Genomic DNA, 15,750 nt, shown 5'->3' on the forward strand with positions numbered 1-15,750 from the left:
GTTACATAATGCTCATCTACCCCCTGGTTCCGTAATGCCTGAATGACTGCTAGGGTTTCGACCGAGTCAAATGCTTTCTCATAATCTATGAAGGCTATATATAGGGGTTCAGTATACTCAGCGCACTTCTCTATCACCTGATTGATCGTGTGAATATGGTCCATTGTTGAATAACCTTTACGGAACCCTGCTTGTTCTTTAGGTTGACTGAAATCTAAGGTTGTAGAAATTCGGTTAGCGATTACCTTGGTAAATACCTTGTAGACGACTGACAGTAAGCTAATCGGCCGGTAATTTTTCAAGTCCTTCATGTCGCCTTTCTTATGAATTAGGATGATATTCGCGTTCTTCCAAGATTCCGGTACCATTGCGGTCATTGGGCATTGCGTATACAGGTTTGCCAGTTTTTCAAGGACAATTTCTCCGCCATCTGTCTGTACGCGATGTTAGCTTGTCGGTGAGTGCGCAAAGCACTGGAGTCCCTTCCCCGACGTTGGAGAAAATCGCCTGGCCCGCCCTTGGTGCAAGCGGGAGGACTACTAGCTTAGCCTCGACTTGTTCCCCAAACGCGGACGCAAGCTTCACGGTACCGTGAGACTCCGTTAGCGCGTCGGGCACGATGCTCTCCCGCACGACAGTGATTTCTGCCCCGGTATCCACTATAGCGCTTATCTCTTGGTTCCCACAGTGCATGGTTACGCTCGTTAAGCGATCCCCCACACCTGTAGGTCCCTCGGTGGCGACCCGCGCGATTAGCCTTTCTGTGCGCGCTGGCGCGTTTGTCGCGGCTGTCTGTCGCTCCCGGGCACGTGGGCAGTTCGGGCGCAGGTGACCCTCCGCGCCGCATTCGAAGCATGCGTTAGGTTTCCCCTTGCTCTGTTGGTTAAACCTTGTCTTGGGCCCCTGCGGAAGTTTCCGTGCCCCCTTCGGGTTGTCACCGCTCGGCTTAGTCGCCGGTTTTTCCCCGTTGGTCACGTTAGCCTCAGCGCTAGCGTCTTTGTTTCCTGCGGCACCCTCAAAGGTCTGCAGCAGCTTCGTGGACTCTGATGCGTCAAACCAGCTGGCCCCCTCACGCAGCCTCACGTATTTCAAAGCCTCCTCGGTCAGCCCCGTCTTCAGCTGATCGGCCACGAGCAGGTCCAACAGCTTTTCGAAGGTTGACACACCTCTCGCTTCCACGTAGAAATTTAGGTAGCTGCGAAGGCGGGTAGTGAAGCTTTTCCACGTCTCCGACTTACGCTTGCGGGCCCCGAGGAACCGCTTTTGGTACTCTAAGGGCGAAAGCCTCAGCTCCTCAAGTACCACCTCCTTGACCGATTCGTAGTCGCGGTGCTGAGCGGGAGTTAGTCTCGTTGAAAGGTACTCGACCCTCTCGGCGATAATGGGAAACACTATCTGCCCCCAGAACTCCTTAGGGACTTCGTATGCCAAGAGGGTGCTTTCAACCGATTCAAACCAAATCGGTACTTCCGCGTCCGTAGGGAATTTTGGGAATGCGCCTGCCAGCATTTTCGCATGGTACCGCAAACCATTGTTCCTACCGCGCGGAGACGCACTGCCAGCTGGGCTGGGCTCACGCGATCGAGAGGCACTATTCGCAAGAGCAAGTTCCAGTTTTAGCGTTTTTCGGCGCTCCCTTGCCATTTTCAAGTTGTACTCCATCTGGCGCTCTGAGAGCACCTCACTTTGTACGTCGCTACCGCCACTCCCACTCTCGTTATCCTCGTCGCCAGACATGTTAGCCCTTTACCCCGCTATCTCTGGCCCACACACAGCTCTGGCACAACAGTGGCAGCGGGGAAAGAAATGAGGAGACTCACCCACTTTAGCTGCGTCAAGTGTGGCTAGCGGCCTGTGGTCGCTCGAGGTTTCCGCGGTTCGGCGTTCCCGCCAGGCTTCCTAGTGATGCTGTCGATCGGTGACTCCGCCCAGGGTGGTTGTGGCTCTGTCGACGTTCGGCTGCTCCGCAGCCAGGGGCGACGATCCGAGATCTCGCCGCGGTGAAGTTCTGCCAAGTTGTTTCGCCCGAGGCGAATCGCCAGAGGCGATGCAGGTGTCGTACCGTTGCTTCCGGATACCAGCCTGTCCGACTGCGCCAGTAAAGTTTTCCTTCGCACTCCTCCCCCAAAGGTGGCTCCGCTGGTACCGCCGTCAGCCGATGAGGACCAGCAGTGAGATGTTCGCCAGTGCGGCCGACGATCTGTTAAGCCGCCGGAGGCGGCCGTCGAGGAGTCGATGGGTTCGGTGGTTGCTGGATTCCGGTAGCCATTAGACGCAGGCTTGGGTACGATATAACTTGGAGTTTATAGGCAGTACTATTTACAAGAGAACTTTACAATATTTACATAAAATGGGGTAACTAGTTACAACTCTCGGCATAGCCGAAGGTACTAGGGTACCTACAAACGAGAATGAACCCAAGTGGTGGATCTTAGAAGAACGCTCGGCATAGCCGATGGCGCGAAGCGCCTGTAAGAAGTAAAATCCGACCCCCGGTAATGGGGTTCCTAGCATTTATAGGATTTGGGCAGCGCCCCTGCTGGTGCGAGAGTGCAAATGATGTCAGGCGGATATCCGGGCTGACATCAGGGTGACATCAGCTCTCAAGGCCCCGATTGGTTCACTACAAACAAATAAAACACACACACACAAAAAAGAACTAACCAATCGTAAACATGTCACCCCCGCGGTCACATGACCCGATAATCTCTCTCACGCAACTCTATAGTCAGCTTTCCGCGAACGCTATTGCCACCGCTAAGCCAAGGCAAGGCCTCGGCTACCTAAAGTCGCATACCGTGAGGAGCGGCCACCCCACTAGGTTGAACGGGCGGTAACTGCTCCAAAGCGAAAGCCGGACGGCTTAGAACGGTCTAGACTAACGCCTTACAGCAACGTCTTAACGTCTCGCCGCTTCGCCTTTGTCAACGTTTTTAGATTAGGTCAGTTTGCAAACTGCGCCTCGAGAGGCGGCACCATGTTGTCGCCATTCCGAGAGGTGGCGCTGGCGTTGCGTTGAGATCTAGTTTGGGGAGCGAAGCTCGCCCCGGCCATGTGTTTTCGCTGTGCTGTCGGCGCTCGCCTGTTCGTCACGTCTGTATTAACGTATTAGCTCTGTGTTGTCATCGTGCATACATATTTTAGTGTATCTCTGAAGTGTCGGTGCGGTTTGTAGACGTGCTGCGCGCCGGGCTGCCGTTCGGGGTATGCTTCGGAAGCGGCCAAGTCCGCGCAGCCGCATTTCTTCAAAGCGCCGAAGGGTCCTGAGGGATTGAAGGAGTGGGAAAGCGCGATTCCGCGAAAAAACTTCAAGGTTACGCCATAAACATACGTTTGTGACATTCATTGTGAGTCTTCAGACATCGTCAACTGTTACGAACACGCCGTGAACGGTAAAACTGTAAGGATACCGTAAGGCAGGCGGACTCTGAGGGACGGCGCGGCGCCCCGTATTTTCCCTGACATACCTGAGCATCTGTCACCACCAAAGACGTCAAAGTCATGCCGAAAACCACATAAATGGATGACAGTGGTTCCCACCTATGTTGCGTCCTGCCAAAATGATGGGTCTTTGCGCGAGGAAACTGGCGTAAGTGGCGCGAGTGGTGTAGAAAGCGCCGATGTCAGCACGTCCGTTGGGAAATGAGCTGTGGTTCGCAGTTATGCAGGAATTCAGCAAATGTCCGACATTTCAATCGTAGAATGTGATGGCTTCGCCTAGGTTATCTTCTACAAGCTCGAAGATTCTGGGTGCAATTGTGCTGATTGAGAAGGGTGCAGTAGTGGGGGCAAAACTTGTCGGTTGAAGTTAATTCAAGAGGTTTGCTTGTCCCGCCGTGTAGCTACAGCGATAAAAATGGGAATATTCACCCTCAGCTGACAAGGCAGAAGAATGTAGCAGCATTTATTCGCTACATTGTTGCCTTAAAGATCAGCCCTTGGAACAAATGTTACCTGTTTCCAGACGTTTCATCCGCAACAACTGCCGTGAAAGGGCATGAAGTGTCTGTGGAACAACATATTCCCGGTGCTGTCAGATGAGATCCCTACCCGGCGCGGTGGCCAAGGCGCCGTGCTGCTGGGCGCAAGGACTCGGGTTCGATTCCCGGCCACGGCGGCCGCTATTCTGATAGAGGCGGAAAGAGAAAACACCCGTGTGTTCGAGATTTCAGCTTATGTCAAAGATCCCCTACGTGGTCAAAATTAATCCGGAGCCCTCCACTACGGCACGCCTCATCGCCTAGCTGTGAAGCGTCGGCGCGTTAAACCTTTTATAAATCAATCTGACCAGTCAAAACTGAGAAGTGTTGCCTATCTGTAGATTGCGAAAAGAAACGTGCAGGAAAAATCAACGCAGAATACAGCATAAGCGATGGCTCAGCGGAAAAACTGCCAGGCTAAACGCTTTAAAAAATCGGCATATAAGGACTACAAGAAGATAAATGAAGGCTTAGGCTTTAAAAAATTGGCATATCAGGGCTACAAGAAGATAAATGAAGGCTAAACGCTTTAAAAAATTGGCATATCAGGACTACAAGAAGATGAATGAAAGTTTCTGTGACCCTAACAGATAGTCCATCAGATTTATGAACCAACAAAAAAGAATAGCGGTACGACAAACATTCTCATCCGAGAAAAAACGTTTATTTCTTTTAAGAAACCACATTTACCTGTCAGAGAAATAAAAAAAAACATTGGTTTAATAATTGGTTAAATTTTCTTTGTTAACAGCGAAGCTGTTTAACAAATCGTAATTTTTCGTGTCCGCAGTTAAAATACCAAGAATTTGCTGAGCGCGGGAACGTGATGCGCGTGCACGTGAGCGCGCACGTCAGCACTTGGTTTCCAATCGGCTCACTTGATCAATTTTGTTGGGGTTGTAAATATGTTCTTGTGAAAACGTACCTACTGCATTTGCTTCCACAGCATAAATAAAAATTTCGAGGCGTCTTTTCTTGATTTCAAGTAGATGGCTGACTATTGTAGGCTTTCCCGCAGTTTCAGAAGTCTAAGACGTGTTCGGGTATGCTTTAAACATTATTGAGCTATAAAGGATCCCGTACTGGGGAAAAATAAATGGAAAAATAAATAAATGGAACGGGAAGCAGCCGAAGACAAGCGGACTGTGCAGTGTTTGCCTTGGCTTTTTTTCTTAAGTACAGCTTGTTTCTCGTTATAATGTCGATAAAAATGTAAAGCTCTTGTCACTAAAGCGAGTAGAGCGAAGATGGATTTCGCATGTCAAAGAAGAACATTAACGGTGTGCGGTGGTCGTTCACCGGCGCCTTTCCAAGCAAGGAGTAGCAGACGACGCGCCGAAACCGATCTCAACGCTACCGCAGCGCCACCGCCTAGTCGGCGACAGCACCGGCCCGCGCCGCTGTGCTTGGACGGCCGCGCTCTTTGCCAACTGACCTAATCTAAAAACGTTGGCCTTTGTCCACGGGCGCTCGCCGGCACAATGAGGAAGTCGGGGCTAATCCCCTCCCGAGGCCAAGGACGGCCGCCGCCCGACCCGCGGGAAGAGCTGACCGCGTACCAGCGCAACGAAGGTTCTCGGGAAAAGCACCCCCTCCTCTTGCCGCACAAAAGGAAGGAACGCGAGGCATGCGCTCGAGGCTTCCAACTTCGCGTCTCGCCGGTAAACAAAACGAGAATTACGCAGCGGGCTTACAGCCATCAATAGCAAGGACGGAAAACAAACTTCTGTAGAATATGCCTTATCTTATCACCAACAAAAAAGTCGTGGCGGACATGCAGTGCTAATGATCTACAAGAGACGATTCAACTGAGAATCAGAATGGCTACTGGGGGACAGAAAGTACTGAGGGCAGAAAGAAAACTTAGTTAAGAGACGCGATGAGGAATAGGGGTAAAAAACGGATTTCCATGATGCAAAGTATATGAGCTGTAGGAAGTCCATAAGGGCAGAGTTACTCGGTATATACCTGAGGAACCCTGGTTACGGGGAAATTAACCAGCTTGTGATGACGATAATGCTGGCGGTACCAATGATAAAATGAAATATTCCCACACTGATTAAGATGTGTAGGTGCACATGAACGCAATTAAATTTAAATGCCGACATGATAAGGTTTTTCATCCCGTCAACGGTCCAGCTACGCAGCGTTTCAGTTCCCACAGAGAATTCCGGCGCTGACCTCCCAGACGCCTTTTTGTCACCTTCACCTTCACCTGTTGCCATGGTCAAACCCGTTTATAGCGAATTGCAGTATGCACCGCGATTAGTTCGATATATCCAATAGTCCGATATAGCCGAACCCACCTATAACGAACTTATCGTTACAAGTTCGCAATCCGCGGGAGCTGCAAAAAACGAACACAGTAAAGTAGCCGTTACCATACCCAGAATAATCCATTTATTGCAAGTATTAAAGCTACTTTCCGCCTGAACTGCCTACTTTGCAAAGAAAAAAGCGGTGATTTTTGTTTTCACTTTCGTTTTGGCGGCTTCAACTAGCATAGCATTCTCTACACGAAACATTATTTGCACCAGTTCGAGTCCGCGTCCTCCAAAATCTATGAAGCATTGGCGGAGCACATTGACTGACGAAAGCGCTTCATTATAAGCGTCGGACGGCTTTCACTCGCGACATCATCGGGAATGTGGGGGAGCTCTTCCCACAGTTCACCGATGCTGCTGTCTTGGTCCGGACTCGCTGACTGCGCGGGTTCCATCGCGAGTCCCGCGCACCGGAAACAGTTACGGAAAGTGTCGGGCGTCATGTCGCTCCGTGCGAGGCGCAATGTCTAATACCCCTGTCACACGCGCCAACCTAATGTCATTTTAGACGAATGAGATTCGTTTCAAATGACATTCGTTTTAAGTCGCAACTCTTGCTCCGTGGTCGCGGCCAATCCACATCTCAATCGCCACTCCGAGACCATGCATTTCGGCGGCCATTCTAGGCGCGCAGAGTTCGATATATCGGATGTGAAATTCGTTATAAGAAATATATGTTTCCCGTGTATTTCCGTAACTGAATTATTTTTGTTCGATATATAGCATAATTCGCTCTATCCGGGTTCGTTATAGCCGGGTTTGACTGTATTTACATAAGTGAAGAGTGCCCAGAGCAGACTGCAGAGATATCCCTGTTACCGCCTGTGTGCAAAATATGCTTCGAAAAGTAAGGAACTTAGTTAAAAAACAAAGAATCATTGCTCTGAGCATTAAAATGGATATTTCCTGCCTGGACGGGAGAAAGCCCAGCTGCTGCCTTTTGAGGGGCAATTTTGGCGCGTCTGACATTGCGTCAAAGAGCTTAGGAAAATTTCATGCAGTGCTCATAGTTCATAAATGTCAAAAACAAATATAGAATCCGAAGTTTTGCTTTTGCCCGCTCTGCAGTTGGAGTCGGCTCAACCAGCGTGGTAGTCAAAATAAGGAAATGCATGTGCCGCCTGTGATCCTTCCCTCAGCTGGAGCCATTTTGACCTAAATCGAAGGCAAAAGATTTGGTGCGTGATTCGGCTTGCACCAGGTCCTGAGCTTTTACATGTGGCCAGGGCAGCCTGGTGCTTCTGGGCGGAAAAACCAGGCCCTCTCCACTAACTTGAAACTTAATTGAGGAGGAGCGAAGCATGCAGTGCATAAATGTATTCTTGGCACCTTGGCGTTGTTGCCCGTTTGTGGCAGAGGTATGCAGCTTTGCTGTAAGTTTCGTGTCTTTGAAGCACGAAGCGTTCTAGCGCGAGGCGTTGGAAAACGAGTGTCCCGGTGTGTCCTTTTAGTACGTGTCTTAAAGACGATAGTCTTTCTTGGACTACTTAAACGCAGAAATTTTTGGTCTGCCTGTATGACTATCTGTCTGTCTGTCTGTCTATCCGTCTGTCGGTCTGTCTGTCTGCGACTAGATTCAGCCACCCGGCCAAAGTGAAACAGAAGCTGCGCAATAGTCTTATATACCCACAGCCAACACCTAAGTAGTCCGGTGTCGATGTTCATACTTGTCAACATTGTTGAACAAGAACAGACATTACGCAAATGTAAGGCAGGAAATCAATACATAAGTGACATTTGCAGTGTTCCTTTATTGAAAATTTTATGGATGCTTGGATTTTGCGATAGCAAGGGAAATGCTACATCAACTGCAGAAAACCGTCGCCTATTGTTGCCCGCGCAACTATAGCTCCTGGCGGCATTTTAAGAAATCAAATGGCAACAGCAACGAAAGATTCCACTAGATAGGTTCCACGTTCCGCTTAAAACGCTGGTGGAGTAGGGCACCGTGGTTCTATACACGTTGTATTAGGTTGCCTCGATTCACGCGCGTCTCCGCCGTACGGCAGCGCTGGCATCGAGGCACCCGATCTGGAGCAGTGGAACGCGGTATATTTAAATTGACTTGAGCAAACGTCTAGGGAGGAACTAGACGGGAGAGGAACTGCATAAGAGGTGAGTGGAAAGAAAACGGCGACTATCCTCTTTTGTCGACATTTGCAACGAAAGGAGCAGATACGCGGCCATTTTTCCCACGGAGATGAAATGTTCTGGCGCGAGGCGTTAGAAAACGAGTGTTCCGGTGTGTCCTTTTAGTACTCTTTTCCCCCCACGGAGATGAAGCGTTCTAGCGCGAGGCGTTGGAAAACGAGTGTCGCGGTGTTTTAGCACCGGCCGACCGTGACTGCATGATACTACGACGACATTAGACGGCAACATGAGACTCCTACAGCCCCAGCCACCTAAGGGGTTTCGCCCCTAAATAGATGGAATGGCAACCAATGTTTGTCACCCAGGTCTCATTAGGTACTGGAACGCCCACGTACGGCCGACATGACGTGCTGAAGGAACTGCCACAGAATACAACTTTGGTTTATTAGGATGACTGCTACGTCGGGATGACAATAATGTCAGTTTTGATTGATTGATTGATTGATTGATTGATTGATTGATTGATTGATTGATTGATTGATTGTGAGGTTTAACGCGCCAACACTACGAAGGCGATGAGGTGCGCTATAGTAAAGGGCTCCGGATTTACTTTGACCACCCTGGATCTTTAAAGTGCTCCAAAATTTCGAACCCACGAGCGTTTTTGCTTTTTTCCTCCACCAGAAAGGCGGCCGCCGAGGCCGGGAATTGAACTCGTGTCCTCGTTCTCAGCAGCACAACGCCTTAGCCACTAAGCCACCACGGCGGGTAATGTCTATTTTGACTGAAACCTCTAAGACTAGTCAATAAGGGCACCAACTGTAAGGGTGGCGACTCACTAGCCATTTTCTCGCATTGCACAATTGCACTACCGCCAATAAACATCATTCTGCGGTTTTAAGGCGAAATACTTTGGTCTCAGCTTCATGCAACACGTGAGGTGCAGAAAGTCATTGTGAGGTACGCCGAATCTCACAGAAAATGGGACCTTGTGCCGGGAAAGGGACGCACGAGTGTTAGCACGACGGAGCCTGCGCTGGGAAAAGGACAGAGCAGCGCCGGAACAGGGTTTTGAGGAAAGGCGTCGGAACGCGGAACGGTCTGTACTGGCCTATTATCCGTCACCACGTGGGTTCAGAGCTTTACATCACATCGCTATGGGTGACGGAGCACCAGGCTCTGGTCTCGGAGGGGGTAGGTGGACACTGAGGAAATACGCGAAAGAGGCTAGCGCAGACAGAAGGTCCAACCTTGACATAACCTTGACATGCTGAGCTCCGAGGGCTGCCCCGTAATTTCCAACCGTTCCTTTGGTTCCGTCTGGATTCCCCGATTGTATGCTGGCATGGAGCTAAGAGAATGATAACCCTGTGCTTGGCAACTCACCGGTGATGCACTGCTGACAACGGGTAGCGAGAAATAATTCAAGTTTCAGTGTATTTTTCGGTGAAAAGAATTTCCTACGGGCCGAAATGCCTTGAACGAGTTGTCGAAGACGAGTTTTCTAAAACAAGACAAGAATGTTGTTTTAAGAGCTCCTTTAAATGTGGACACCGTGGGAGAATTTTGGAGAAGGGGTGGGGGCTTAGGCGTGTGTGCCCTTTATCGCACCAAAGAACGTAAACACAGCGTGAAGCGAATGCTTGCATTTTAGTATCTAAAGTGGCTCAACATCGCACCTTTGACGGCGATGCTATTCTTCACGCTCAGCGGCAATCCCAGGAGCGGCATTTCTCGGGCCATCTGTTCCACGCTCATGGTGCCGGAAGCGACGAGCCTGTCAGCCGCTTCGGCCTCCTTGAGGGCCTCCTCGAACCTGTCCTCGACGACGGCATTGATGACTGGCTGAACCTGCCGAATCCGCGCTATGTACGCCGAAATCACCTGGACACTTTTCACCTGGAAGGAAGTGAATAAACTATTGGAAAACATTCTTTGCACCCCCCCCCCCCTTCCCTAACGTTCAAAAGGTTAAAACAGCGGCAATTGGTATCGATTGGGAGAATGCGTACAGAATATACTAACAGAAGGACCGTCATGCTGAACGAGTTAAACAAATTTGTATTTTGTCTTCATGACCCCTTCACTGGAATTCACCCGCATGCAGAAATTCGTAACTAACGGACAGATAATACCCTCTTGTCTTGCCCAAGCCGCACGCGCACTGGATGTTCTCACCGCGAAAGAATTTCAACTGACCCTATTTTGGTACTCAAACCTGGCGCTCCGCAAGGGTTGGGCAAAAAACCGTAACACAGACGCCTAGCCGGGAAACGCCTCTGGGCGATGCCATTAGGTGAGCGCCGTTGTAAAATTCGCGCGCTTTCGGCGACGCGTTCTTGCTCGGCCGTCAATATACTTTTGTAGCCGGGCCCCAATTGCATGCCATTGGTTAAGGACGATGTTAAAGTTCGAAACTACCGATAAACGGCAACAAAAGAAAGCGGTTCTAGCATTTCATCTGTCCTAACAGAGACACGAAAAGACCGTTTCTAACTAAATGAGAAACTTACCTTGCCGTTTCGGATGTCAGCAGCCAGAGACGTAGCTGAGCGGAGCAGAAGTTCGTCGCACGTTGGGGAAACTCGACGAGGTTTTGTACACAAAAACCAAACGGAAAAGAGCAACCTGACCACGTTACACCAAACGTACGAGCCGAATTCAACTACGAGAGCGAAGCAACTGTCGGGCAGGAGTGCCATCGTAGCTTGAATCAGGACAAATCGTATGATAGGGCGCTGCTTCAGCAGAGCCCTTCAAACGGCAGCGCTATCGCAGACAGACGACACACGACCCAGATTTTGTAGGGGCGCGCCACTGGCTAAAAACTGACGACGCGCCGTCTGCTCTCGTCGCTTGTAAAGTGTAAACAACGATAGGCGTCGAGTCCTGCGCTCGGCCGCCGTGGCGCTAGCGCTCAGCAACAGCTGGTCAGAACACAGTTTCTCTGTAGGTCGGAGCAGAAGGCTTTGGCGGCAGCAAAAAGGGCTACAGGCGCGACAATGTTATTTGTGTAATTACCGACCACCGATTCACAGACAGCCTGCCGAAACTACCAGATTGGCCGCATTTCATTATCAGCCCTAATCATCCTCCAAACCTGCTCGACAACCCCCGATATCTGCATCGTCTGGGCTCCTGGACACGCCGCCATCTCCGGCAATGAAGCGGCTCATGCCGCGGCACGCGATTTGATACACCGAGCCATTGCCGACGGTGGCCAATGTCTACCCCTTCAAAATAAACTAGCGACTACACAGAGATTCTCTCCCGTTACAAGTAAACTCGCCGCAGCCTCCCACCACCACAATGGCGCCTCTCCAGAGAGGAGCGGCTACAACTTGGCGGCGTCTCCAGACAAACACCTACCCACATCCCACCCGCCTCCACCTCGTCTTCGCCACCCATCAACCTTGGCACCCTCTACCACATCATATGGAAGTGCCAACGAATTCCAGACTTGCCCCCCTTTCCAACCCAACCTCCGAGCATTGGAGGGCTTCCCGGCCAGCCCGGACCCGAGTTGGTGACCCGAGTTGGTGACCCGAGCACGGACGGCCAGCCGAAGTCAAGGCATCCCGGACTAGGGATGCCTTCCACGGAGCGAGGCCCGAACTCAGCCTCTGCTGGAGAAACAAAAATATTTCTCTCTCTCTTTCTCTCTCTGTTCTCTCTCGGTCTTCTTCTTGGGCCGCTAGCTACGGGGCTCTCGGACCGGCTATGATGCCGTCAGTACTGTACATGCTGCGCGGCTTGTGAACCGTTGTCTTATTCTCCTTTTCGACCTTTTTCTGTCCACCCTCTTTCCTTTCTATCCCCCTCCTAGACTCAGTCTTGTTTGAGGTGCCCTCAACCCGAGAGGCAGTTATCGGCTGAGTCAACTTTCGTTTCTCTTCTGATGATGATGATGATGATTCCTATTGGTTTCCCCTGTGAAGCGGGGTGATGACATGTCATCTTACCAAAAAGGACTAATATAACCATGTTTTACACTCTTGGTTTAATACTAGCGCTGCTTAGGGCAGGCACTAACGCCTAATATGGCCCGAAATACTTTCTTTTCCCTGTTACAGGTGGTAACTGTCCTAGGCAATATTCCCCTCTCTGCTTTTCGTCCACTAGCATTCTAATCTTCTTTTCGTCCCCTCGACAGCCTTGAAGTTAACTTCCTCTCTGATACCCTTAAATCCTAGGGCTTCTGGAAGCCCAATATTCCTTTCATGTAGATTTGGATGGATATTCTAACACTATGTGCCGCATAGTTTCTGTTTCTTTTCCGCAGACCACGTATACCCCATCATTTTGTGAACACTTCCCCACAAAACTCTTCTAATAAAGCAACTCTCTCTCTCTCTCTCTGCCACCAGCTGCTGTCGCTGGCCGCTTTTGATTTGCCGGCTCCTGAGTGAGGGGTGAACGACCCCCAAAGACGCTGATGATGATGGTAACCTCGGGGTGTTTAAAACATACCCCGTAGATTGCGCCTTTGCGTCTTCGTCGTTATTTTCGTTTTAACTCATGACACCACGCCTCTACTTTGCCTGAGAAATTTTCGCATTTTTGGTGCGTGTTATACGCGAGAAAACACGGTATCCGACACCGCGTCGATACAAGTGTCCGTTCTTCGAAACACGCAACAACCTGTACCACCTGGTTAACGAATGCGAGGACATCGAGGAAAAGGCAGCGGATACGAGAAACCATTAAAATTGTCATGGTGTGTGACCGGCGCGAACCTGGACTACCATCGACGACTGGTGAAGGAGGATGAGGAAAAAATAGCCGCGTATCTGCTACTTTCGTTGCAAATGTCGACGAAAGACGATAGTTGATTAGCGTTCTCGCCAAGTAAATGCCTCCATTCTCTTTTCCGCTCACCTCTCATGCCGTTCCTCACCCGTCTCATTCCTCCCAAGAAATCAAGCTAAAGGTTCGCTCAAGTCAATTTAAATTTACCGCGTTCCGCTGCTCAGAGGCCGAGTGCCTCGATGCCAGCACTGCCGAACGGTGGATACGCGCGCGAATCGAGGCACCCTACCTCAATGTTTATAGAACCACGTTGCCCTACTCCACGAACGTTCCAAGCAGAATATGGAACCTATCTAGTGGAACGTTTCGTTAATGTTGCCGTTTGATTTCTTAAAATGCCGCCAGGAGCTACAGTAGCACAAGCAACAGCAGGCGACAGAGTGATTTTCTTAGTATTTTATTTGACATCGCAAAAACCAAACATTCATGGATTGTTTAACAAAGGAACATTGCAAATATCACTTGAGTATTGATCTGCTGCCTTATATTTCCGTAATGTCTTGTTCTTGTTCAACAAAACTGACAAGTGTGAACATTGCCATTGGACTTTGGGACGTTTAGATTTGGAGGTGGGTATATAAAACTACTGCGCTGCTTGCGTTTCACTTTGGCCGGGTGGCTGAATCTAGTCACAGACAGATAGACCAAAATTTCTGCGTTTAAGTAGCCCAAGAAAGACTATCGTCTTTAAAACTTTATTCAACTGAAGCGCTGGTAGGGGGGCGGGGTCCTTAGTGCAGGCCTCCGTTGTTTCTACCCGCCGCATACGCCCTTTCGGTCAGCCATAGCTGCCTATTCCGATACGAGCGGGCAAGTTTTCTCCCACGACTGGTGGACCGAGCCAGGCGGACAGCCAAGGGTTATGTATCCCGGACGGAACGTTATAAGTCCTAGTCAGGAAAGTGTACGGGGCGGTGATACGTTTTCACGCTTCTGGCAATTTATACACTAAAATTAAACCCGGTCCCACCCAGTGGTAAATCTGAGAGAAAAACCGGAGCTGTGGCCCAGCGGTTTTCTGCAACCATATTCCCTCAGTTGATGGCCATGTACTGAGAGCAGACAACGATTCTATAAAGTTTATAACTTCACTGCGAGCTTTATGATATAATGACAAGTAAATGAAACTCGGCGTAATGGTAGAGTCGTTTAAGCGGGTAATTGTCATATCATTTGTTTAGGGGTATTTTCGATAACACAAGAGTTAGAGCCGTTTTTGAGAATCCTACTTCCTCCATACATGGTTATGCTTCACTGTGCAACAAGAAATGCGGAAAATCCAGCTTACAAAAAAAGAAGAACAAGCTTACGCCCATCTTTTTAAATTCGGCTTCACATGCAAAGCCATCTCCACTGGTGGGAAGAAGTTCTCCAGGGGCAAAGTAAGTCATATCAAAATATGGAGCCCTTGGAACCGTTTTTGAATTGTTCGTGGTTTTTTTCTATACTCGGAACAGGTTTTTGCATGGAGGAGATACCTGCTCCATAGTGCGCAGATCCGGCCTGCAGAGCCTGCCGTCAGGGCCAGCACTAGAGCAGCTCCATTGTAAATAACCAACTGCTACTGCAAGAGTTGTACTCACGACACCTTAACCTACCGGTGTAAGCCAACAAGCGCCTGGCTTAGACGTCGAACAAGTGTGGACGCGTATCAAAAATATGGTTGGATCGCTGAGGGTGCTGCATTAGCACATCGATCGCTTCAAGACTACGTGAACGAATAAATTTTTGGCTATGGCGTCTCCTAGAAGTCATGCGAATGAGTGAGAGGCTTACAACAGCCCTTTTTTGTGGGGTATATAATACACACTGCTTTCTTTCTGACGTATCTTTAGCCTGTGGCAACTGTGCATAAAAAGGATGAGAAAGAAGGCAACTGGGGGTACGCGCAGCCTGTGCGCAGGGAACGAGACAAGGGACTGTGGTGTTGCGTGACTGGACTTGGGGGAAATCGGACGTGTGAAGACGGGCTCGGATCTCACTAAAGGTGCGTTTTTCTGGAGACACAGTGTCTTTCTTGGGAGCTGCGGCCGGGCGCTAGGACACCGGTACCAGATTTGGCGCCCAACGTGGGGCAAAGTCTCCCCGGCCAAGCGGCGCGAAGTAACCGCGACTCAGCCCGACCTTGAAATTCTCCACCGCCTTGTGAGCCACCCATGAACCCCCCCATGCCACCAGGTCCTCCCCTGAGCACCCCAGGAAGACCGCCACGGCCTCTTGTGGGAGCTGCGCGACCCTCTAAGAAGTCTCCTCGTGTCATGCACCGGGAGTAGCCTCCCCTAGACTCTAAAAACGCGTAGCAAGTGCGAGTGTCGGGTATTTTTTGCACGCTCGTTGCAAGCGTGATGTGCTTTCACGCTAAAAAAATCACTCTTCGTCATGATGCGCGGGATGTGTAACGCTTGCGAAGCGCGAGTAAAATGTATTTTTTGCACGCTTGTTTTGGACGTGGTGAACTACCACGCTGAGTGCTCACGCTTGCCATCCGTGACTGGCGACCTTCATAACGCTTAGTGGACGTGAAAAAGAGGATTTGTATTTACCCG

At 50.1% G+C, this 15,750-nt stretch overlaps 1 protein-coding gene across 1 annotated transcript in view; it reads right to left on the bottom strand.

Annotated features, from left to right (window-relative positions):
• Positions 1-11,267, bottom strand: part of LOC144153819 (fatty-acid amide hydrolase 2-A-like) — a 35,312-nt gene extending 24,045 nt beyond the window's left edge. Inside the window, exons 1-2 of the mRNA XM_077685550.1 lie at positions 10,909-11,267; positions 10,075-10,294 (exon numbers count right to left, since the gene is read on the bottom strand). Coding sequence (XP_077541676.1) covers positions 10,075-10,294; positions 10,909-11,097 — 409 coding nt within the window. The 5' untranslated portion in view covers positions 11,098-11,267. The remainder of the gene's footprint in view (positions 1-10,074; positions 10,295-10,908) is intronic.
• Positions 11,268-15,750: the final 4,483 nt, after the last annotated feature.

This window comes from Haemaphysalis longicornis, unplaced genomic scaffold, assembly GCF_048455015.1.
Source record: "Haemaphysalis longicornis isolate Haplotype H1 unplaced genomic scaffold, Haemaphysalis longicornis Haplotype H1 scaffold_9, whole genome shotgun sequence".
Lineage (NCBI taxonomy): Eukaryota > Metazoa > Arthropoda > Arachnida > Ixodida > Ixodidae > Haemaphysalis > Haemaphysalis longicornis.